Raw genomic sequence first — 26,385 nt, 5'->3', positions numbered from 1 at the left:
GCCAGATTCAGCTTTTGATATACCCTCGATAGTCGGGCCCAGGGCACGGTTCTGTCTGGTGGCCGGGCCCAGTTCTGTCTGGTGGCCGGGCCCAGGGCATGGTTCTGTCTGGTGGCCGTCCTGATGGACGGGCCCAGGGCACGGTTCTGTCTGGTGGCCGGGCCCAGGGCACGGTTCTGTCTGGTGGCCGTCCTGATGGACGGGCCTAGGGCACGGTTCTGTCCGGTGACAGACCTGCCTATACACCATGAAAGATGTGTTTGTGTTCTCGGAAGAACAGCAACTAAAAATCGCTCTGTTCCAACATACTGAACCTTAGTAGTCAAGGAATATGTGTGTGATCCCACGCATTCCTATTGTGGTAGGAACAGGAGGCGTCCCATGTTTACACTGTAATGGGTCTGGCATGGTGCCACGGTTGGGGGGCGCTGTCTGACAACGAGGGCAGGATGGAGACTAGATGGCACAATGGAACATGGCATGGGACACCCGTTTCTCCAGTGTACGATCAGAGCGGTAGAATATTAGCCCAAAGAAACAGTCAGCCATTACACGTGAACAGCCACTTCCTATAAATATGATGAGAATATGGAGTCATTCAGTGACATTTATGAAGTTGGGGAGGGAGAGAAGGTCAGAGGGAGGCATGGAGGGAGGCATGGAGGGAGGGTCAGAGGGAGGCATGGAGGGAGGGTCAGAGGGAGGCATGGAGGGAGGGTCAGAGGGAGGCATGGAGGGAGGGTCGGAGGCATGGAGGGAGGGTCAGAGGGAGGCATGGAGGGAGGGTCAGAGGGAGGCATGGAGGGAGGGTCAGAGGGAGGCATGGAGGGAGGGTCAGAGGGAGGCATGGAGGGAGGCATGGAGGGAGGCATGGAGGGAGGCATGGAGGGAGGCATGGAGGGAGGGTCAGAGGGAGGCATGGAGGAATCTCCTTGAGGTGCAGTTCAGGCTGGGTGTAACAGAAGGATGGATAGAGGTGTTTCTCTACTCTGTACCCAGGGCTGGAAAGAAGGAAGGGAGATGGATAGAGGTGTTTCTCTACTCAGTACCCAGGGCTGGAAGGAAGGGAGATGGATAGAGGTGTTTCTCTACTCTGTACCCAGCGCTGGAAGGAAGGAAGGAAAGGAGATGGATAGAGGTGTTTCTCTACTCTGTACCCAGCGCTGGAAGGAAGGAAGGGAGATGGATAGAGGTGTTTCTCTACTCTGTACCCAGGGCTAGAAAGAAGGGAGATGGATAGAGGTGTTTCTCTACTCAGTACCCAGGGCTGGAAGGAAGGGAGATGGATAGAGGTGTTTCTCTACTCTGTACCCAGGGCTGGAAGGAAGGGAGATGGATAGAGGTGTTTCTCTACTCTGTACCCAGCGCTGGAAGGAAGGAAGGAAAGGAGATGGATAGAGGTGTTTCTCTACTCTGTACCCAGCGCTGGAAGGAAGGAAGGAAAGGAGATGGATAGAGGTGTTTCTCTACTCTGTACCCAGGGCTGGAAGGAAGGAAGGAAGGAAGGAAGGGAGATGATAGAGGTGTTTCTCTACTCTGTACCCAGGGCTGGAAGGAAGGAAGGGAGATGGATAGAGGTGTTTCTCTACTCTGTACCCAGGGCTAGAAAGAAGGGAGATGGATAGAGGTGTTTCTCTACTCTGTACCCAGGGCTGGAAGGAAGGAAGGAAAGGAGATGGATAGAGGCGTTTCTCTACTCTGTACCCATGGCTGGAATCCGGCGGCTCCAGGAGCAGCTGACTGCTGATTGGCTGACTGTTGCTGCATCATTGGATCCTCATCAGTTGCCTGGGGAATCACAACCATGTCAGGTTTCACTCAAAATCTAAAAAGACATGATCTTAAGATCATGATCACAACTGAAACAGGATCCAAAATGTCTGCACAGGATCAGACAAAAATACAGGGATGCATTTTCATAACATATTAGAGCACCCCCCAACAGTACAGTTCCACTACCCTGCACCTCACCATGACTTTGAAGGGGCTCTTGGGGACGTTCTCCCCTCCAAATCGTACATATATGACATAGTTCCCGGGGGTGGGGGCGGTGTAGAAGATATCGAATGTTCCGTCCTCGTTCTGGATGACATCAGCCTCCACCTCGGTCCCATCCGGCGTCACCACGATACATGTCACCTTCCCCTTCCCAGCTGCCTTAGCGTTCACCACAAAGCCGACCTCTTCCCCGACCGCGATGACTGGGGCGATACCGGGACCTGGTAGGAATAACAGATAAAAAGACAAGTCTGGAGGAGGAAGTGTCACTGCAAAGCTCAGATGAACATCAGGCTGTTGTAATCGTGGAGAGATGGGATGTTCGTGGGATGTTATTCTAATGTACGTTGTATCCATTTGATTCTGTATTTGTGTGGCAGCAGCAAAACCTTTAGTCCACCATACATTCCTCTCTTCCCCCCCGGGAGGAGAAAGTAGATCCTATCAGTCTGGAAGGACCAGTGTGTAACATTAGCTCAACACCGGTGCTAGGACTACAGACAGGCCACTGTGTTTCCACCTTTGAGCCCAAAGAGGGTTGTGGTTAACAGTTTCCTCTCCGCCAAAAACTAGCGAATAAAAAAAAAAATTTAAATTTGCGATGCTCCGTGATTGGATGAGCTTGAGGTCCAGAATGCAGGTCATATGCCGGACACCCATGACAACAGTATGTTCCAAAGCACACGACGACTTGCTCACCTGTGACTGTGCATTTGCTGGCGTCTCCTGAGGACGTGGCTCTGACCCGGTAGGGCGAGGCAGGGATCTCATCTCCTCCGTACTTGATCACGATGGTGTACCGCCCCACCTTGTCAGGTACGTACGACACCAGATAGGTGCCGTCACGGTTGTCCTGGATACCAACCCTCTTCGGCTTCCCATCTTGGTCCTGAGGAAAACAGCGTTTCAGACCAATTATACACGTGATCCTGTTTAGCAAATCAGATGTATTTATAAAGCCCTTCGTACATCAGCTGACTACCTCTCTACCAAATCAGATGTATTTATAAAGCCCTTCGTACATCAGCTGATATCTCAAAGTGCTGTACAGAAACCCAGCCTAAAACCCCAAACAGCAAGCAATGCAGGTGTAGAAGCACGGTGGCTAGGAAAAACTCCCTAAACCACCCAGTAATTAATTATTTGTCATCTTAATATTAAGCTCACTAGCAACTATTTTACAATCAAGATGTTTGATTGAGATATATGAGGCGCACAATTGGCCATGTCAAGTGTATAGGGTGGCAGGCTACAACTTAGGACATGAGGACATTACATTTACTGTTACTACTATACTGGCAGTGAGTACTATACTTCCTGACTACTGGCAGTGAGTACTATACTTCGTTAGTTTACTACATGACTACTGGCAGTGAGTATTATATTTAGTGTTAGCAATCTAGCTAATGTGTTTTGAGTTCTCACTTCCTCGTGTGGTCAATTAGCCCCCAAAATAACCCACAATTCATTAGGTCGGCACAATGTCTTGAATCATTCATTCTTGGAAAGATATTTAAAAAGACATCACAGTCGTGTATTAGTCGAAAGCAAATAACTGGTTTTTGTTTTGCGCGACGCCGCAGAAAGAAATTGGTTCGACCAAATCATAATCTGGTGGCACCAACTGGGGAAAAGGTTTGTCTGGAGTCCTGCCATGGGCTGTTTAATCTGCTGTTGAGTAATGTGTTCTTCTGCCAATTGGCTGGGGGGAAAAATCATGTGATAGGAAGTTATGCAGATCAATCTGTTGGTAGGACAAGGACATGCAAGTTTGACTCCCACTTAAATTAGCTAAATAATCACTCCCACTTAAATTAGCTAAATAATCACTCCCACTTAAATTAGCTAAATAAACACTCCCACTTAAATTAGCTAAATAAACACTCCCACTTAAATTAGCTAAATAATAATTTAGCTGATAATATCCTTTACCCATCATGCTAGTTTGTAGTGACAGGGCTGGAGGATGAAGTTGTTTTCACATAGATACAATATAGTTAGTAACATGTGGAGGAAACCACAGCATTAGACCATTCCAGGAACAAAACGGCTTCATTTTAGTCCTCTTCCTTCCTACCGACGCTGTAAGTGTGAATGTGGTAAAAAAACAAAACTGAATGAGATCAAGGACAGATTTGCCGTAGTCTTCGAGGGATGGAGTCATCCAACGCAGTGGTCCCCTCACAAGTAACTACACATTCTGTGTGAAAGGGCAACACTTCTTCCAACAGCCTTGTTCAGTACGAACATACAGGAAACTATAACGGGAGAGAAGACCAAGAGGATGTTGGTGTTTTAGGTGTTACTCTTTAAAGAGACTGACGTTACTACACATTCACATAGTAATAAGCTACATGTTACTACTAAGTATGTAGTACTTCCTTCCTTGGTTCCTACTTCCTTCTTTGGCTCTCATGTTTAAGAATAATTGTTCCTACATATTTAGTGTTTATTTACTATGTATTTAACAGGCTGTAAAAGGGAGAGTTACCGGGACCATCCATAGAGCAGTGATACTGACCATCTACAGTTACCGGGACCATCCATAGAGCAGTGATACTGACCATCTACAGTTACCGGGACCATCCATAGAGCAGTGATACTGACCATCTACAGTTACCGGGACCATCCATAGAGCAGTGATACTGACCATCTACAGTTACCGGGACCATCCATAGAGCAGTGATACTGACCATCTACAGTTACCGGGACCATCCATAGAGCAGTGATACAGACCATCTACAGTTACCGGGACCATCCATAGAGCAGTGATACTGACCATCTACAGTTACCGGGACCATCCATAGAGCAGTGATACTGACCATCTACAGTTACCGGGACCATCCATAGAGCAGTGATACTGACCATCTACAGTTACCGGGACCATCCATAGAGCAGTGATACTTACCATCTACAGTTACCGGGACCATCCATAGAGCAGTGATACTGACCATCTACAGTTACCTGTAAAGGGAGGGTTACCGGGACCCCCCCCGACCACCACCTAGACGCTAGCCGTCTGTCTGGCTGTCCCTCCCGACCACCACCTAGACACGAGCCATTATAGGTTTCTCGAAAGTCGAGCCTGATTGGCGAACCACAACAACCCTCAGGTGAACTCACTGTGATCTGGACGGATAGTTGTCCCTCTCCTGCGTCCTTGGCGTCGATGGTGAACTCCACTGGAAAGCTGGCTGGCACTCCGGTGGTTAGACCTGGACCAGTAGCCATCACCTTACTGGCATCATGGGTAGGCAGCACGCGCAGCTTGAAGGGACTGGACAAGGAAGTAAACAATAAAACAGGAGGAATCCAGAAGGGCATCACAAGTAGGGTCTAGAATTAAGGTGTAAACATTTAACGGGGGATCGTTAACTTTAATTTAAAAAATACCGAAATTGAAAAACGGTTCTGTCCGATGACTGACCTGCCTATACACGATGAAAGATGTTTATGTTCTCGGAAGAACAGCAACTAAAGATCGGTCTCCTTTCGAATGTACTTTAGTAGTCGAGGAATATTACTCGCGTGAAGTTTTAGGATTATTTAAGAAAAAAATAAAAAGTTTAAAATGTTAACTGCCCATTTGATTTTCCTAAACATTTCACAGGGGGCATGTGATCACAATAAATATAGGCTTATCTGCTGTAATACCTGTGGCTAAAGAATGAACAGAGAACCATCTCAGAAACACACCGTTCTTCAGTACTCGATGGAACCGAGTCAAGATCAGCGAGTTACCTGCGTGTGATCTCCTCGTCAGCGTACTTCACCACTACAGAGTAGGGTCCCTCCACTGAAGGGGTGTAGGCCACAGTGTGTGTTCCATCTCCGTTGTTCACCACCTCCACCGGCTCAGCCACACCTGAGAACAAACACACCTAACATCAGGACAGGACCGACCTGAGTCGTACTGGAAAATATTGGTATTGAACACAAAGTTGTATTGAATTAGACGTGCACTATATACAAAAGTATGTGGACACCCGTTCAAATGAGTTGATTCGGCTATTTTAGCCACACCCGTTGCTGACAGGTGTGTAACGCTGAGAACATTGGGAATAGAAAGGCCTAAACGTGGCACCGTCATAGGATGTCAACTTTCCAAACAAGTCAGTTCGTAATGAAATTGAGCCACGAAGTAGTAGGCCACACAACGTCACAGAACGGGACAGTGCTGAAGAGTGTAGTGGGATTAAAACCGCCTGTTCTCGGTTGCAACACTCAGTACCGCGTTCCAAACTGCCTCTGGAAGCAACGTCAGCAGCTTCATGGCTGACGCAGCCGCACTCACCATGAGCAATGCCAAGCGTCGGCTGGAGGGGTGTAAAGCTCGCTGCCATTGGGTTTGGCGGGTGGCTGTAGTCGCCACAAGTCTTTCTGGGTAAAGTTGCTGTAGTCGCCACAAGTCTTTCTGGGTAAATTCCCAGTCGACTCCTGTTCCCTGTCATCTCTTACAACTAACAGAAATAAACCTAATCCAGTCTGACATTTGGGGTGACGACGAGACAGTGGAGCCACCACACACAATGAATCAAACCTCACCTTTCGGTGCGGTGACGGCTACAGACAGCGGAGCCACCCCGGCCTTGCTGCAGTCCACAGTAAAGGATTGTGGGATATTGGCGCGGACCCCTGAGCTCACGCCGGGTCCTGAGATCTTCACCTTGCTGGGGTCAACCATGTCCTTCACTGGTACCTTGAATGGACTGCCTGATGGACAAAGAAAGAGGGAGTTAGATACACTGACAGCTGGGCTTTGAGTTATTCCTAAACCAGATTATCAGGTAAAAAAATTAAGATCAATGTTGAGGTGAAACTCTGGGAACCAAATAGAACATTGCCAACATCAGCGTGTCCTTCACTTAACTTCGGTCACTCTTCTCGCCCCAACCTGGGCTTGAACCAGGGACCCTCTGCACACAAGCCACCCATGAAGCATTGTTACACATCGCGCCACAAAAGCCTCGGCCCTTGCAGAGCAAGGGGAACCACAACATCAAGATCTTAGAGCGAGTGATGTCACCGATTGAAACGCTATTAGCATGAACCACCACTAACTAGCTAGCCATTTGATATTGGTTACACTAGCACTACACAGCTGATAAAATGTTTTGGTAATTATTTTATAAAACACAAAACATACAAACACACAATGATGTCACCCTGCCAAGACCCACCTGCTCACATCCCCATCACTCTGACACATGGTCTCAAACATAATCAAAGCTTGATGAGTTGGTTATTTTACCTTTATTTAACTAGGCAAGTCAGTTAAGAACAAATTCTTATTTTCAATGACGGCCTTGGAACAGTGGGTTAACTGCCTTGTTCAGGGGCAGAAAGACAGACCTTGTCAGCTCGGGGATTTGAACTCTAACCACTAGGCTACCCTGCCACCTCTACACTCTAACCACTAGGCTACCTACCTCCTCTACACTCTAACCACTAGGCTACCTACCTCCTCTACACTCTAACCACTAGGCTACCTGCCACCTCTACACTCTAACCACTAGGCTACCCTGCCACCCCGTTATCTGAGTCAGTCATGCAGCGCTAGGACAAAAACCAAATGTTCACCCAGGGGGGGCCCATTTGGGAAACCCTGTAGTAGTCTAGTTACCTGGGATGTGTTGTCCTCCATACGTGATGTTAACGTCGTACAGGCCTGGGACGAATGGGATGTACTCTACGTTACAGCTGCCGTCCTTATTGTCTTTACAGGACATCTTAGACTCTGATGGGCCCTCGACTGTGATGCCCAGGCCTCCGATACCTGCCCCTCTGGGGAAACACAGGATTACAGCAGACTACTGTATTAATGGTGCAGGTCAGACAGGATTACAGCAGACTACAGTATTAATGGTGCAGGTCAGACAGGATTAGAGCAGACTACTGTATTAATGGTGCAGGTCAGACAGGATTAGAGCAGACTACTGTATTAATGGTGCAGGTCAGACAGGATTAGAGCAGACTACTGTATTAATGGTAGACGTCAGACAGGATTAGAGCAGACTACTGTATTAATGGTGCAGGTCAGACAGGATTAGAGCAGACTACTGTATTAATGGTGCAGGTCAGACAGGATTAGAGCAGACTACTATATTAATGGTGCAGGTCAGACAGGATTAGAGCAGACTACTGTATTAATGGTAGATGTCAGACAGGATTAGAGCAGACAACTGTATTAATGGTAGACGTCAGACAGGATTAGAGCAGACTACTGTATTAATGGTGCATGTCAGACAGGATTAGAGCAGACTACTGTATTAATGGTGCAGGTCAGACAGGATTAGAGCAGACTACTGTATTAATGGTAGACGTCAGACAGGATTAAAGCAGACTACTGTATTAAATGGTAGACGTCAGACCGGATTAAAGCAGACTACTGTATTAAATGGTAGACGTCAGACAGGATTAGAGCAGACTACTGTATTAATGGTGCAGGTCAGACAGGATTAGAGCAGACTACTGTATTAATGGTGCAGGTCAGACAGGATTAGAGCAGACTACTGTATTAATGGTGCAGGTCAGACAGGATTAGAGCAGACTACTGTATTAAATGGTAGATGTCAGACAGGATTAGAGCAGACTACTGTATTAATGGTGCAGGTCAGACAGGATTAGAGCAGACTACTGTATTAATGGTGCAGGTCAGACATCTCAGTGAATGGAGGCTCCTATTTAGTATTTTTTTGCACTCATTTTTGTTCAATGTTTCCGTCGCTTCCTACGACCAAAAACCTCTTCCAGCTATCACAACAGCCTTCATATGGATGAGGACAATGAGTCAGAGGTGGAAGACATCACGAACATCTAGTGGATTCAAAGGTTTTCAATGGGGTTGAGGTCAGGGATCTGTGTAGGCCAGTCAAGTTCTTCCACACCATCTAGATAACCATTACAGTATGGACCTTGCTTTGTGCACGGGGGCATTGTCATACTGAAACAAGGGGGCCTGTCGCAAACTGTTGTGACAAAGTTGAAAGCACAGAATCTAGAATTTAATTATATATGTTGTAGCGTTAAGATGTCCCTTCACTGGAACTAAGGGGCCTAGCCTGAACCATGAAAATCAGCCCCAGACCATTATTCCTCCTCCACCAAACTTTACAGTTAGTATTATGCATTCGGCAGGTAGTGTTTTCCTGGCATCCGCCAGACCCAGCTCCGTCCAACGTACTGCCGGATGGGGAAAGCAAGTAGCTGTTGCCTTGACAGGAACTAATGGGGATCCATAATAAACCCCAGGAAGAGTAGCTGCTGCCTTGGCAGGAACTAATGGGGATCCATAATAAACCCCAGGAAGAGTAGCTGCTGCCTTGGCAGGGGGGGGATCCATAATAAACCCCAGGAAGAGTAGCTGCTTCCTTGGCAGGAACTAATGGGGATCCATAATAAACCCCAGGAAGAGTAGCTGCTGCCCTGGCAGGAACTAATGGGGATCCATAATAAACCCCAGGAAGAGTAGCTGCTGCCTTGGCAGGAACTAATGGGGATCCATAATAAATACCAAGGAGATGATTGTAACTACAGGAAACGGTGGGCCACATCAACAGGACTGTTGTGGAGCAGGACGAGAGCCTCAAGCTTTTTAGTGTCCACATCACTAAGGAGCTATCATGGTCCACACACATACTAACACAGTTGTAAAGAGAGCAACAAAGACTCCTCCCCCTCAGTAGACTGAACAGATTTGGCATGGGTCCTCAGAACCACAAAAAGTTCTACAGCTGCAACATTGAGATCTGACCGGTTGCATCACAGCCTGGTATGGCAACTGCTCTGCCTCCAACCACAAGGCACTAACAGAGGGTAGTGCGAACGGCCCAGTACATCACTGAGGCCAAGCCTCCTGCCATCCAGGACCTCTATACCAGGCGGTGTCAGAGGAAGGCCCAATTTTTTGGGGTCAAAGACACCAGTCATTGTCTGTTCTCGCTGCTACCGCACGGCAAGCAGAACTGATGCATCAAGTCCGGAAACTACACACTGAACAGCTTCTATCCAAGCTATAGGACTACTAATATAGTTGAACTCTATTGACTCATCACATACATTGCGGTTTATTATCTATCCTGTTGCCTAGTCACATGTACATATCCACCTCAATTATCTCATACCCCCAACAGATCCACTCCGTACCGGTACCCCGTGTATACAGCCATGTTGTCATGGATACCGTACCGGTACCCCGTGTATACAGCCGTGTTGTCATGAATACCGTACCGGTACCCCGTGTATACAACCGTGTTGTCATGGATACCGTACCGGTACCCCGTGTAAACAGCCATGTTGTCATGGATACCGTACCGGTACCCTGTGTAAACAGCCATGTTGTCGTTAATCATTGTGCATTTATTCCTTGTGTCATTTAAAAATAAATGTAATCTCTGCATTGTTGGTTAAGGGTTCGTAAGTGAGCATTCCAATGTTAGTATACACCTGTTATTTACAAAGAATGTGACAAACGTGTGTTTTAAGACCGGGTTGAACCAAACTACTGAACTAATGCTCAAGTCAATTTCCCCTGTTGATCAGTGCCATCATACCTGGGTTCATTAAACACCAAATAGGAGAAAAAAATGTGAAAGATGAATGAACTTCACTCCCTCTGTCTTAAGACATGGACGTGTGTGTACCTACCTGGTGATGATGGAGAAGTTGTTGGGGGCCTCTGTGATGGCCTCCTGGAGCCCGGGGCCCTTAGCCAGAACCCTGGTAGGATCACAGCCCTCCTCTACCCCCACCTGGAAGGGACTCTTCGGGACCGGAGACTCATCGTACAGCACCTCCACAGCATGGATTCCTAGGAGATCAGAGAGATGTCAACCATTTGGACAACCAAACACAAATCTATTCATAACTCTTTTTACGTCAAGCTCAAAAGGCAGACGTTTTTTTTTACCGTTTTCAAAGGGTGTGTACTCAATGCCATAGGTCCCGTCCGCCTCGTCAGTGACGATGCAGTCAGTCATGGCACCAGAGGGATTTCTGACATGGGCTTTGATGTGGTCACCTCCCTTCTTAGTCAGAGACCTGGCATCTACTGTGAACTCCGTAGTAGCTTCCCGGAACAACGCTGGAGAGAAATTAAATTAAATAAAGTTAATTTTGGTCGACTCATTTTCCAAGTCATGTTGAGCTTTTGTTGACTTTGTCCCCCCCCCCCGCACAAAAAAAAGCTGCTCTCCATCCAGGGGTGCTACTCCACAGCTGGCCCTGTGTTTTTAAAACATCTGTATTTGTGTGGAGGTTGTCAACTTGCCATCCCCACCAGCCTCACCAACTGCCCCTTTGAACTCTAATAGGTCTTTCATTGAGGCAGCAGTGGTGACGTGATGTTCCTTATGTCACTGCTCTGAGGTGAGGTAATGGTTTTAATAGACTTCACTGTTCAACCGCTACAGCGTTATTCAGAAGCCAGAGATGATTCTAGAAACGCTCCCATTTCTTCCCCCCAAATTTTTTTAATTTTTTTTTGTCAACAGTTGTCACAAAGTGCTTCATAGAAACATACACCCCAAAGAGCAACAGCGTGTCTGTAAATAAACTCTACCTTGTCCCTCCACTCCGGGGCCAAACACCTGGATTTTGGATGTGTCCACTGCAGGGTGGACCATCACCTTGGCAGGGAATCCGGGCGTCGCCTTGCCTCCATACTTCAGTAGCAGGGTGTACATCCCAGCGGTCAGGGGCACGTAGGTCACTGTGTAGGTGCCATCTTTGTTGTCGATCACCTGAATGAATGAATTGTTTAAAAAATTGAAAACTATTGAAGGGGATTTTGTACCTGTAAGCACATTAGTGTGTTGGATGCTACAACTAAGCTTTTCTATGAGAATGATATGCAGGACTTAAAAATTGACTTCTTCAAGAGTCAACAACAAACATGTTAAGAGTAAGTAGGGTTCCTACCATCATATGAACAGTTCTCATTAATTATATATAATTTAAATATAATTAATGAGAACTGTTCATATGATATATATATGCCAATTTGTTAAAAGATCACCACTCTCCCATGGTACACACCTCAGTCTTGGCCTTATTGTTGCCAGAGTCAGAGGCAGCGTCCAGGGTGAGTTGACCCGGTCCAGCCCTGGAACAGTCCACATTCACCACACTGACCTCCCCCACCTTGGCCCTCTTCAGCCCCGAGCCAGATGCCACCACCTGACAGAATGGTATTTCGTCATTGAGCAGAAACCCTTATACAGAGGGACTTGGCTACAATAAGGGCATTCAACATCCGTGGTCATATTGGTTTTTACTTGTAATGAATGATAAATCAGTCTCCCTAAACATCAGTACAAATCAAAACAGTATTAGCAAGAAAAAATGATAAAAACGAGTTTAACAGTGTAGTGTTATAAGTCCCAGGTTGGTTATTACTGTCCGGCATGAAGGCAATGAACAAGGGATGTGTGTGAGTACACACTTAATTTGGAAAGTATTCAGATCACTTGACTTTTTCCACATTTTTGTTAGGTTACAGCGTTAGTCCAAAATGTATTACATATATTCTTCCCCCTCAAATCAATCTACAAAGACGACAGAGCAAAGTACAGAAAGATCCTTGATGAAAACCTGCTAGACTGGGGTTAAGGTTCACCTTCCAACAGGACAATGACCCTAAGCACACACAGCCAAGACAGGAGTGGCTTCAGGACAAATCTCTGAATGTCCTTAAGTAGCCCTGCCAGAGCCCGGACTTTAAACTGATCGAAAATCTCTGGAGAAACCTGAAAATAGCTGTGCAGCGACGCTCCCCATCCAACCTGACAGAGCTTGAGGATCTGGGGAGAAACTCCACAGATACATGTGCCAAGCTTGTAGCATCATACCCAAGAAGACGCAAGGCTTTAATCACTGCCAAACGTGCTTCAACAGAGTAAAGGGTCTGAATATTTACGTAAATGCTATATTTCCTGTTTGTTTTTTTTAATATATGTGCAAACATTTCTAAAAACCTTTTACTTTGTCATTGGGGTATTGTGAGTAAATTGATGAAAAAAACGATTTAATCAGTTTTAGAATAAGGCTATAATGTTAAAAAATAAATAGAAAAAGTACAGGGGTCTGAAATTCCTGTATATATTGTGTGTTATTAAGCAGATGCTCTTATCAAAGTGACTCAGTCATGTGTGCACACAATTTTTAAGTGTGGGTGGTCCCGGGATTTGAACTCACTACCCTGGCATTGCAAGCTCCAGGCTCCACCAACTGAGCTACAGTTAACCAGTGTGAGAAAGCGGTGTATGCAAGTGCAGCGTTCACGTATCGGCGCATACATCCCTACCTTGGTGGGGTCAAAGGGGCAGTTGACGTCAGAGTGGAAGGGGGATCCTGGGATATGGGTCTCCTCAAACAGGATGTTAACCAGGTACTCTCCTGGCTCCGTGGGAAGGTAGGACACGCTACAGGTCCCGTCCCCATTATCAGAGCACTCGATCTTGGCTTCTGTGGGCCCCTCCACAGTCAGGCCCAGACCACCGGTCCCTGCACCCTTAGTGTCGATGGTGAACTCAGCAGGATTACCCACCAAACCTCCCTTCAGACCTGGACCAAACGCCTTCACCTGGAGGGACAGACAGACCGTCAGTATTAAATAGTCAAACAGCCAGTTATCCGGACCACCACTAGACGCAAAAACTTTTGAATTCCGTAAAGTGAGTGTGGAAGAAGTGAATAAAGTATAGTTGTCTATCAACAGTGACAAGCTCCCGGCGTCTGAATGGAAAATGACTGAGGATAATTGTGCCACTCCCATCTGTCATCTTTAACTTCCCTCCAGGCCTGAGGGCACAATTTTCAGTAGGCTGAAATTGGTCATACCACTACCTAAGAATAGTAAAGCCCCCTTTACTGGTTCAAACAGCCAACCAACCAGCCTGTTAGCAACGCTTAGTTTATTTTTTGTGTGTGTTTGTCCTGATACTGTAACATAGCATTGTAAATAACTTAACTTTCAGCATGCTTATAGTGGAGGGCATTCAACATGCATGGCACTTATCCAATCCATCACTTGTGTGAGAAATTGATAAGATTATGGGAGCTGTTTGGTTATACGTCAGTGTAAGCTTTATTATTATTGATCATAGTCTGCTGCTGGAAAATCGTATATGATATGGCTTTTCACCCCCTGCTATATTGTGGATAAAGAGTTCGATGTCAACAGAACACAGAGGGTGTGCTTTAATGGAAGCCTATCCAACAAAATCCAGGTAGAATCCGGAATTCCCCAGGGAAGCTGTCTAGGCCCCCTATTTTCAATCTTCATTAAGGAGTGCATTTCTGTATGCAGATGCATCAACACCACACGTCACCTACTACAGCAACTGAAATTACTGCCACACTTAAAGACCTCCAGTTATTTCTTGCCACCCATTTAGTAACCGAGTTAGACCTAAATATTTCAAAACTAAAAGCATTATATTTGGGACAAGTCATTCACTTAACCCTCAACCCCAACTAAATCTCATAATGATTACAAAGAAATTGAGACTAAAGTGCTTGGAGTAACCCTGGATTGTAAACCGTCATGGTCAAAACATTGATACAACAGTAGCTAAGATGGGGGGAAGTATGTCCATGATAAAGTGCTGCCCTACCTTCTTAACACCAGCAACAAGGTAGGTCCTACAGGCCCTAGTTGCATCTCACCTGGACTACTGTTCAGTCGTGTGCCACAAAGAGGGACTTGGGAGAATTACAGTTGGTCCAGAAGAGGGCAGAATGACTAAAATTGTTAATATGAAGGTCAATCTCTCATAGCTCAAAGTAAAGGAGAGATGACATGTTTATTTAATTTAAATGAAGTTAATGTATTTACTTAACTCGTCAAGTAGTTCGTCATTGTAAGTCAATTTCTGCCTACCCCCGAGACCAAACCCGGACGACGCTGGGCCAATTGTGTGCCGCCATATGGGACTCCCTCACGGCCAGATGTGATACAGCCTGGATTCCAACCAATGACTGTAGTGACATCTATTGTACTGAGAGACTGCTGCGCCACGACTTGTTTTTGTAAGTAGTGTTGACAAGCTGAAGATACTGAGCTGTCTGTTTAAACTACGAGCACAGCTCAGACACCCATCCCCCACAAGACATGCCACCAGAGGTCTGTTTAAACTACTAACACACATCTCAGACACCCATGCATACCCCACAAGACATGCCACCAGAGGTCTGTTTAAACTACTAGCATACAGCTCAGACACCCATGCATACCCCACAAGACATGCTACCAGAGGTCTGTTTAAACTACTGGCACACAGCTAAGACATCCATCTATACCCCACAAGACATGCCACCAGAGGTCTGTTTAAACTAGTAGCACAATGCTCAGACACCCATCCATACCCCACAAGACATGCCACCAGAATTCTCTTCATAGTTCCCAAGTCCAGAACAGACTATGGGAGGCTCACAGTAACAGAGCCATGACTACATGGAACTCTATTCCACAGTACTACACAGAGCCATGACTACATGGAACTCTATTCCACAGTACTACATAGAGCCATGAATACATGGCACTCTATTCCACAGTACTACATAGAGCCATGACTACATGGAACTCTATTCCACAGTACTACATAGAGCCATGACTACATGGAACTCTGTTCCACAGTACTTCATAGAGCCATGACCACATGGAACTCTATTCCACAGTACTACATAGAGCCATGACTACATGGAACTCTGTTCCACAGTACTTCATAGAGCCATGACCACATGGAACTCTATTCCACAGTACTACATAGAGCCATGACTACATGGAACTCTGTTCCACAGTACTTCATAGAGCCATGACCACATGGAACTCTATTCCACAGTACTACATAGAGCCATGACTACATGGAACTCTGTTCCACAGTACTACATAGAGCCATGACTACATGGAACTCTATTCCACAGTACTTCATAGGGCCATGACTACATGGAACTCTATTCCACAGTGCTACATAGAGCCAAGACTACATGGAACTCTATTCCACAGTACTACATAGAGCCATGACTACATGGAACTCTATTCCACAGTACTACATAGAGCCATGACTACATGGAACTCTATTCCACAGTACTACATAGAGCCATGACTACATGGAACTCTATTCCACAGTACTACATAGAGCCATGACTACATGGAACTCTATTCCACAGTACTACACAGAGCCATGACTACATGGAACTCTGTTCCACAGTACTACATAGAGCCATGACTACATGGAACTCTATTCCACAGTACAACATAGAGCCATGACTATATGGAACTCTATTCCACAGTACTACATAGAGCCATGACTACATGGAACTCTATTCCACAGTACTACACAGAGCCATGACTACATGGAACTCTATTCCACAGTACTACATAGAGCCATGACCACATGGAACTCTATTCCACAGTACTACATAGAGCCATGACCACATGGAACTCTATTCCACAGTACTACATAGAGCCATGACTACATGGAACTCTATTCCACAGTACTACATAGAGACATGACTACATGGAACTCTATTCCACAGTACTACATAGAGCCATGACTACATGGAACTCTATTCCACAGTACCACATAGAGCCATGACTACATGGAACTCTATTCCACAGTACTACATAGAGCCATGACTACATGGAACTCTATTCCACAGTACTACATAGAGCCATGACTACATGGAACTCTGTTCCACAGTACTACATAGAGCCATGACCACATGGAACTCTATTCCACAGTACTACATAGAGCCATGACTACATGGAACTCTATTCCACAGTACTACATAGAGACATGACTACATGGAACTCTATTCCACAGTACTACATAGAGCCATGACTACATGGAACTCTATTCCACAGTACCACATAGAGCCATGACTACATGGAACTCTATTCCACAGTACTACATAGAGCCATGACTACATGGAACTCTATTCCACAGTACTACATAGAGCCATGACTACATGGAACTCTATTCCACAGTACTACATAGAGCCATGACTACATGGAACTCTATTCCACAGTACTACATAGAGCCATGACTACATGGAACTCTATTCCACAGTACTACATAGAGCCATGACTACATGGAACTCTATTCCACAGTACTACATAGAGCCATGACTACATGGAACTCTATTCCACAGTACTACATAGAGCCATGACTACATGGAACTCTATTCCACAGTACTACATAGAGCCATGACTACATGGAACTCTATTCCACAGTACTACATAGAGCCATGACTACATGGAACTCTATTCCACAGTACTACATGGAACTCTATTCCACAGTACTACATAGAGCCATGACGACATGGAACTCTATTCCACAGTACTACATAGAGCCATGACTACATGGAACTCTATTCCACAGTACTACATAGAGCCATGACTACATGGAACTCTATTCCACAGTACTACATAGAGCCATGACTACATGGAACTATTCCACATCAGTTAACTGATGAAAGCAGTCAAATTAGATTAAAAAAACAGATAAAAACATCTTATGGATCAGCGGGCACTGAAGAGACAGGGAAATACACATACAGATTGTGTTGCAGTAGTGTAGTGGCCTAAGGACACAATGTATTGTGAAATCTGTTGTAAAATTCATTTTAATGTCTAGAAATTGTATAATGTATATAACTGCCTTAATTTTTGATGGACCCCAGGAAGAGTAGCTTGCTGCCTTGACAGCAGTTAATGTGGATTCATAACATATATACAAAAAAAAATAATCTAATAATCTCATGAAACTTCAAGGTAATTACAGTGAGACATATGACAACCACAAAGTCATGACATTGTACATCAGTGTATGGCTGTACCTTGCTGGGGTCTGGAGGCAGTGTGGCCTCCACAGGGAAGGGGCTGCCTGGGATTGGGTGTCCATCGTAGTTCACTTCCACAGCATAGAGACCCTCCTCCTTGGGGATGTACTTCGCCGTGCTGCTCTCGGGTCTCTTCCCAGGCTGAGCCTCCAACACACAGGGGACAAGCTTACCGCTAGGACTGCTGATCTTCACCTCCAGTTTACCCTGGCCTCCCGCTCCCTTGGTGCCCACCACAAACTCCTGGTCCTGCCCCACCTCCACTCCTGAACAAACAAGGAGAGGGGATATAGTTTAACATTTCAGCACACAGCCTTTCTAAAGACCAGTCCTAAAGAACAAAGCACCAAGACAATCCTACGAAGGCACACGGGTAACAATTTACCCCTTCCACTAGTGGTAGGGAAGGGGATTCATGAAAATAACTTTTCCTTAAATGGCAAACCGTCGTAGCACCATAGAGGCATGCTGCCTGCTGAACACCAGCTGGGACGTTCAGCTGATCCAGTAGGAAGCTAGCGTCCGCTAGGTCAGAGGTTAACACTTACTGCCATCCAGGTGGTTGACCTGGACCTTGGTGACATCCAGAGGAGCAGCCACTCCCACAGCAAAGGGACTCTTGGGGATGACATCTCCTCCAAACGTTATGAGGATTACCATCTCTCCCTAGAGACAGAGCAACACACAGAGAGAAAGACAGAACGAGAGCAAGACAGACAGAGAGAGACAGAGGAGGCACACAGAGACAGAGCGCGAGAGAGAGAGAGACAAACACCACGTTATTTGAGCCTTTACCTATACTAGTGATCACAGATGAAGAATGTCTGGTAAAAAAAAAAAGAGTACCTGTCCCTAGACAGGATGCTACACAGTACCACAGCACAGCTCGTTCATTGCTCATCCATATACTCCTATGCCATTCCTTAATCCATTAGGTAGTTGTTGTGGAATGTTAAATTACTTGTTAGATATTACTGCACGGTCGGAACTAGAAGCACAAGCATTTCACTACACTCACATTAACATCTGCTAACCATGTGTATGTGACCAATAAAATGCGAATTGATTGGAGCATGAGTCATAATACCCATAAAACCTAGCAGTCAAATAGGGAAATGGTTCCAAATCGTTTTCCCCATAGAGGATTTTAGAAACACTTAAAATAAGGGCTGTTGTGTCGACTTACCCTGGTGTGACGTTTTGACATCCTATAGAGATTTACAAGGTTAAGGTGACTCAAATATATTAGCCTGTATTTACACACAAAAAAACAAAAGGCAAACTAGGTTATTATAAAGATCTATAAATACCTTGGTGATTCGGTATTATCTTTAAATGGACAAATTACGTGAATTGTCTTGCGCAACTTTAACATGGACACAATACTGGTTCAGCAAAGGTTTCAGCCAGAGATGACGTGCAGGAGCTTGCTGGGATTTGTAGTTTTGCGTGATGTCTACTTTGACGCTCATTAGCATTTTAGAATCAGAGTAAATATGGACGAACATATTGATGATAACCATGTAAATCTCTCTAGGACCATGTGACTATCAAATCACACCAGGGTAAAACTACAGGAAACAGAGCCCTTATTTTAAGTGTTTCTAAAATCCCCTATGGGAAACATGAATGGTGGGACAATGATTGGAACCATTTCCCTGTTTGACGGCTAGGTTTTATGGGTATTGTGACAGGTCCACTGTGGGGCTCTTATCTGGCAGGAAGAACCACTAAGGGATGGGTCGGCAGGGTAGCCTAGTGGTTAGAGCGTTGGACTAGTAACCGGAAGGTTGCGAGTTCAAACCCCCGAGCTGACAAGGTACAAATCTGTCGTTCTGCCCCTGAACAAGGCAGTTAACTGTTCCTCGGCCGTCATTGAAAATAAGAATTTGTTCTTAACTGACTTGCCTGGTTAAATAAAGGTAAAATAAAAAAATAAAGGGATAGCCATTTTACCATGCACAATAACATTGACAGAGATGAAACTATACTATGAAACTAATACTATTTGAAATAGTTTAAATAGCCTTCCGGGGTGTTTGATTGAGCTTGCCTGGCTTAGGTAGACCAACAGAACACTCAAAATGGCAATCAGACAGGCTAGATCAAACTCAAAGTTATGAAAGATGTTAAATACTATTTGAACCCATGTCTGGTGCTTTGACTCAACTGTCGTGTTGGAGTATACTTGACGGTGTGCGAGTAGTTACCTGTCGTATTGGAGTATACTTGACGCTATGTGAGTAGTTACCTGTCGTATTGGCGTATACTTGACGCTATGCGAGTAGTTACCTGTCGTATTGGCGTATACTTGACGCTATGCGAGTAGTTACCTGTCGTATTGGAGTATACTTGACGCTATGCGAGTAGTTACCTGTCGTATTGGCGTATACTTGACGGTGTGCGAGTAGTTACCTGTCGTATTGGAGTATACTTGACGCTATGCGAGTAGTTACCTGTTGTATTGGAGTATACTTGACGGTGTGCGAGTAGTTACCTGTTGTTTTGGAGTATACTTGACGGTGTGCGAGTAGTTACCTGTCGTATTGGAGTATACTTGACGGTGTGCGAGTAGTTACCTGTTGTATTGGCGTATACTTGACGGTATGCGAGTAGTTACCTGTCGTATTGGAGTATACTTGACGCTATGCGAGTAGTTACCTGTTGTATTGGAGTATACTTGACGGTATGAGAGTAGTTACCTGTTGTATTGGAGTATACTTGACGCTATGCGAGTAGTTACCTGTTGTATTGGAGTATACTTGACGGTATGTGAGTAGTCGTAGTTGTCGATGATGTCAAAGTCTTGGACAGCGTCTCCCTTGCCGGTACCAGTGAACTGGACGTCCACGGGAGCCTTGCCTGCTCCTTTAGTGTGCACCGTGAAATGGGTCGGTTTGCCACACTCCACTCCTGAACGAGCCACTCCAGGACCCTCGGCCTTGACCTTGGTGGCATCATGGGAAGGTTCCACTTTGACCCTGAACGGGCTGATGGGAATCTCCTGCAAAACAGAAAACTTTAACAAAACCCATTTGCACAGGATGGGAACATTTACTTACACATCTTACATACGTAAAAACACAACAACTTGACATTAAAAATACAAAGACAAGTGAACGGGCTATTACACTACACATTACGGGCCCGCTTCCCGTAGCCCGCAGCCCGTAGCCCGCTTCCTGTAGCCCGCTTCCCGTAGCCCGCTTCCCGTAGCCCGCTTCCCGTAGCCCGCTTCCCGTAGCCCGCTTCCTGTAACCTCTAGTCCGGGACTAAGTTTAATCTGGGTCCTAAGAGTGCTGCCTTGCCCTAAAAAGCCAATGGGAACTGAACATGATAAACTGCTGTTATCAGTCACCTACCTGGTCAGTGAAGAGGACCTTGATGGTGAGCCGTCCAGCTCCAGGAGGGATGTACTTCACAGTGATGGTGTCGTTGGCATTTGGGATGATGTCGAAGTCCACGTCCTCCTCTTTATCACTGATTATATTGGCATCACACTTGATACCCACACTCACGTCCCCTGAAACACACATATACACAAACTGAGTGTCCCCTGGAACACACATACACACTGAGTGTCCCCTGAAACAAACATACACACTGAGTGTCCCCTGGAACACACATACACTCACGTCCCCTGAAACAAACATACACCGAGTGTCCCCTGGAACACACATATACATACACACTGAGTGTCCCCTGGAACACACTGCGTGGACAAAACATTAGGAACACAGTCCTAATATTGAGTTGCAGCCACGTTTGCCCTCAGAACAGCCTCAATTCGTTGGGGAAGGGACTCTACAAAGTGTTGAAAGGAGTTAGTGAAGCTGGACCTTGACGCCAATGCTTCCCACAGTTGTGTCAAGTCGGCGCGTGTGTATTACCTTCTCCAGCCTCTGTGCAGTCCACAGTGAAGTGTGTGGGTTCATTGGCCTTCAGTCCAGTCCTCTCTATTCCTGGGCCGAAAACCTTCACCTTGTGAGGATGGCTGCCCTTCCCAACAGTCACCTGCACAACAACAACAGTACCTTGTTCAATTGTACCCTTGGTCCAATGGAAATTCCCCTTCTGATTTACCCTTCTGGACAGAGAGCCAGGTCGGAGTGCACAGAACATTTTTAGTTTCAGAGAGTTGACAGTAACAACGTTTAGGACAACAGGAAACAGGAAGCGTGCAAACTACAACAAAAACAATGGAAAGTCACACCGTTCAAAAATAGATGATACAATCGTATATATAAACTATCTGAAGTCAGTGTCCTGGTTAAGCTAGGCTACATGTGTTGCGCAGGTTCAGCTAAGCGTGTTGCGCAGGGAGGGGGTCAACTGGCGCGAAGCCAATACAAAAAAAAAACGGTTTTGGGTTCTGCCAGAACTCTGATTTGATCATGTCATTTCTTCATTTCAAAAATTGTTACAAAAGCCAAACAAAAACTCATTAAAATCACTGCTCAAAACAGTATTAGGCCTCGCTATTTGTATCTTGTCTTCCCCTGCAGAATAATTTACATGTTGGTAGTCCTCTGATTGTTGTCCATAAAAAGCGATGTATAACAGATATATTTTTAACAAGTAATATTACAGACGCATCAAGTGCGTACTATTGTTATTTATAATAATTTGATCTTAACCGACTTGACTAGTTAAATAAAATGTATATATATTCAATCTTGATCTGGGTAAGCACATGTGCAATATTCTTTCTTCCATTAGGCAACTTTGACAGTTAGTAACTACAGTATTGCCTTGGTTAAATCGGATTAAACAATGGCTGACTTGGTGGGAAAGAAAGGCCCGTTTGACAGTTCAGTTTCAGGTCGAATGATTTAAGGTGAACCGGCAGAATACGAAGGATTGTCAGAGGAAAGGGATGGACAGACTGTCCCCAACATTTACTAGCCTCCTGCGCAGTTTGCTACTCTGGGCAGAACATGTGAACAAGGAAGCTCATTGAACTTGTAAAAAAGGTAGCCTGAATTAGATCTCAGATGCATCTTATTTGAAAAGAGGGCCTAAAGATTGACCTCAAATTCTGTTAAACCTTGAGATTGATTTCCAAAAATGTACCAACCCCCTTGGCCAACTTCCCTGGACTATAATACCCTTGTAGGTGTCATACGAAAACACCTTCAACCTAATTAACACAAACTAGCTAAAACGATCAGTTGGAATTCATTTGGTATGAATGATCAGTAACGCGTGACAGTAGTTAAATGGAATGAAACGCTAACATGTTTCATTAAATAGTGTAACGATCAGTAAGGCGTGACAGTAGTTAAATGGAATGAAACGCTAACATGTTTCATTAAATAGTGTAACGATCAGTAACGCGTGACAGTAGTTAAATGGAATGAAACGCTAACATGTTTCATTAAATAGTGTAATGATCAGTAACGCGTGACAGTAGTTGTGATGCTGTGGTCCTTCCCGAACCAGGAAGTTGATCCGCATTAGGTGCGCGGCAACCTGAGACAAACAGACCGGCAGCATAGTGTCATGCTGAGACGACTAGGTACCAGAATTAAACCGTATTAAAGATGTGCAACTTCCTTACAGACGGGTTGAGTTTCTTGAACGAGTAAATCAACTTTTTTTTTGTCAAACGTCTGTGGATAGAAAGACGTATATTAAACCCTTTCGGCAACCGACACGAATGAAGACTAAAATAATGTCGTCAGCTCTCACCAATGTGCTTATATCGATTGGATTAAATAGTTACAGAAAAAGAAAGTGTTTATTAACAAATAAACCAAATATACTGTAGTGTAAAAGTATAGAAATATAGACAATCAAGTAATCACATGGCGTTTGATTAATGCAAGAAAACATTGCTGAAATGATTAATATTGGCCAATGATCATCAACTATATTACACAGATATATCTGTGGTGTTACTGACCACAAAATGAACAGTATTCCTCAGTGTGGTTATCAGATTGAGAGGCTTCTTGGCTTCATATTTTGTATTCTCTTGAGTGACATTGGTTAGATTACAGTCTAGTGGTTAGGGTACCCTAAGTAGTATTCTCTTGAGGGACATTGGTTAGATTACAGTCTAGTGGTTAGGGTACCCTAAGTAGTATTCTCCTGAGTGGTTGTGGGTATGTAACGATCGTCCCTCCCCTTTGGGACACCAGACAGCGGTTGTTTTAGTCTTATTACCCTGCAGAGCGGTTAAGTCTTGTTCAGGGAACTTTGTCCTGCGGTGGTCTTACCCTGAAGGGACTGTTGGGTACACTGACTCCTGCCCAGGTGATGGCGACTGTGTGTTTGACCGCGGCAACGGGCGTGTAGGAACAGGCGTAGACACCGTCTCCAGTCTTCTTCACCTTAACGTCGAGGGGACCCCCCTCGGCACTCTGTGGGTTGGAGACAACATAGTTACCACTAGTCTGTGTGTGTGCGTACACGTACGAGTAAAGGGTTTTCTTACCTGGGCAGAGATCTTCAGGGGGCCTGTCCCAGCATCCTTAGTGTTGACGGTGAATTCTGCCGGTTTGTTGATGACACAGCCACTCTTCTCCAGGCCTGGACCGTAGGCCTTCACCTGAAACAATGACCATCACAGTTACAGATATGCTACTGGAGCAGCAGATACTAACAGTAACACTACTGGTGTCCCCCAGGGCTCTGTACTAGGTCATCTACAATGTCTCACTACTGGTGTCCCCCAGGAGACAGGAAGAGTGACATCACTCACCAAGCTGGGGTTGATGTCCTGGTTGTCAGGGACGATGTAAGCCATGAAGGGACTATCCTCTATATCGTCGTCGTCACACATCACGTGGACAGCGTACTCCCCTGCCTCCGATGGCCAGTACTTCACATCACATGAACCATCGTTCTGGTCCTCACACTCTATTTTAGCCTGGGACGGGCCCTCGATGGCAAAGCCTGTTAGAGGGAGGGTAGAATGGCTTATCTCAAATCTTATTGTCACATACACATGGTTAGCGGATGTTAATGCGAGTGTAGCTAAATGCTTCAAGTTTCGAACGTGCAGTAATATCAAAGTAATCTAACAACTTCACAACTACCTTATACACACAAAAATAAAGGAATATGTACATCTAAATATATGGATGAGCGATGGCCATGCGGCAAAGGCAAGATGCAGTAGATGGTACAGAGTACAGCATATACACATATGAGAAGAATGTAAAAGCTGGATGTGCATCACTGAAAGCTTTGTAAATGATATTTGTTTGGGGAGCTACAGCAAGAAGATATACAACATCTGGTTGATTTAAAAACTGACGAAGAACCATGTCAACGCATTAACGGTAGGACCTACAGACCGCCTTGATTCAAAAACCGTATCTTCAACTTACCCAGAACTCCCACATCAGTGCCGATGGATTCCGCCACAAAGTCAGCCGATTTACCCACCATGCCTCCCTCCAGCCCTGGCCCCCAGGCCCTGATCTTCTGAGGGCCTGCCTCCGGACCAACCCCCACCTCAAACGGACTGGGACAGAGAGACAATAGTTAGACATATGTTCCAAGGAGTTGGGGGGGGGGTAAAATACAACCCTACAGAGGGACTGGTGAAACCCATAATCATGCCTGTAGTATCTCATTTCCGTGTGCTTCATGTCCCCTTTGCCTTGCCATCGCTACCGAGTACAGTGGTGTCTTTCTGCACAGGAACAAGTAGGGATTGTTTTCCGAACATGGCCTTTAAAAGGTAAGTTAGTGGGACGGGCAGAGAGCCATTAAGGTGAGTAACGCTGGGAGCTGAGAGCCTGTTGAATGCAGAGAGACAATGGTAACAGGCAGACTACCCAGTCTGTCTGGGAGGTAATACCAGCTAATCCGTCTCTCAGGCACGGTGGTACCGTAGCCAAGCAGACCTCTCCATAAAATGGCTTTAAAAGGCCTGTGGTTAGGAACATTGCCCTCAAACTCATTGTATTTGTTTCATTAGTGTTGATTTCGTCCCAAAATGTTTTGTAAGGCAGCAATCAAGTCAAAGATAAATTATAACAAATGACAGAAAACAGTTTTGCTACATTTATTTTGAGTGTCTGATCAAGAGCTCGTATACACATGAAAACATTAAATTACCCCGGGAAAGCGACAGAACATCTCAGACGCCCAAAAACTATATCACCTTCAAAAATGGGTGAACCGTCCCATTGAGAGAGACATTTCAACCTGGTACGGAGAGCACTGGCTCTGACACAAGGTCAGCTGGGAGCCTGTTCAATGCTTAGTAACACCATGGTAACAGCATGGGGTTAATTCCAGGAGACTATGCCGAGCACGAACAGACCAGAGCCCTTCCTAAACAGTCTCCCAAGCTTTGTATTAGCATTGCCAGAGCCCTCTAAGACTGCGTTACGACCTGTAATCCAATCCCCGTTGTAGTAAACCGACTAAGATATGGAAATTAAATGTTAAAGACTAAATCCACTCACAGCGAACTGTGACAGAATAAATTATTTTCAGTTACATCATTTCACAGGTTTCCATCAGTGTGGCATAAAAACAAATACATTTCCTCATGCTGAAACCAGGTCTTACACACTAAAAGCA

At 45.3% G+C, this 26,385-nt stretch overlaps 1 protein-coding gene across 2 annotated transcripts in view; it reads right to left on the bottom strand.

The window, feature by feature from the left end:
* flnbl (filamin B, like) overlaps positions 1 to 26,385 on the bottom strand; it is a 94,099-nt gene that overhangs the window by 21,048 nt on the left and 46,666 nt on the right. For both annotated transcript variants that reach the window (XM_064967396.1, XM_064967395.1), the window contains exons 10-30: positions 25,179 to 25,315; positions 24,548 to 24,741; positions 24,281 to 24,394; positions 24,063 to 24,206; positions 21,732 to 21,855; positions 21,204 to 21,364; positions 20,585 to 20,845; positions 18,390 to 18,507; positions 17,839 to 18,107; positions 13,301 to 13,579; positions 12,034 to 12,174; positions 11,558 to 11,738; positions 10,907 to 11,080; positions 10,645 to 10,807; positions 7,622 to 7,782; positions 6,544 to 6,711; positions 5,740 to 5,863; positions 5,122 to 5,275; positions 2,698 to 2,887; positions 1,972 to 2,219; positions 1,705 to 1,788 (exon numbers count right to left, since the gene is read on the bottom strand). In XM_064967396.1, the coding sequence (XP_064823468.1) occupies positions 1,705 to 1,788; positions 1,972 to 2,219; positions 2,698 to 2,887; positions 5,122 to 5,275; positions 5,740 to 5,863; positions 6,544 to 6,711; positions 7,622 to 7,782; positions 10,645 to 10,807; positions 10,907 to 11,080; positions 11,558 to 11,738; positions 12,034 to 12,174; positions 13,301 to 13,579; positions 17,839 to 18,107; positions 18,390 to 18,507; positions 20,585 to 20,845; positions 21,204 to 21,364; positions 21,732 to 21,855; positions 24,063 to 24,206; positions 24,281 to 24,394; positions 24,548 to 24,741; positions 25,179 to 25,315 (3,589 nt within the window). The remainder of the gene's footprint in view (positions 1 to 1,704; positions 1,789 to 1,971; positions 2,220 to 2,697; positions 2,888 to 5,121; positions 5,276 to 5,739; positions 5,864 to 6,543; positions 6,712 to 7,621; positions 7,783 to 10,644; positions 10,808 to 10,906; positions 11,081 to 11,557; positions 11,739 to 12,033; positions 12,175 to 13,300; positions 13,580 to 17,838; positions 18,108 to 18,389; positions 18,508 to 20,584; positions 20,846 to 21,203; positions 21,365 to 21,731; positions 21,856 to 24,062; positions 24,207 to 24,280; positions 24,395 to 24,547; positions 24,742 to 25,178; positions 25,316 to 26,385) is intronic.

The sequence above is a fragment of the Oncorhynchus masou genome, chromosome 6 (genome assembly GCF_036934945.1).
Source record: "Oncorhynchus masou masou isolate Uvic2021 chromosome 6, UVic_Omas_1.1, whole genome shotgun sequence".
NCBI lineage: Eukaryota > Metazoa > Chordata > Actinopteri > Salmoniformes > Salmonidae > Oncorhynchus > Oncorhynchus masou.
Note: the sequence above shows the minus strand (reverse complement) of the source record. Positions and strands in the feature narration are given on the sequence as shown.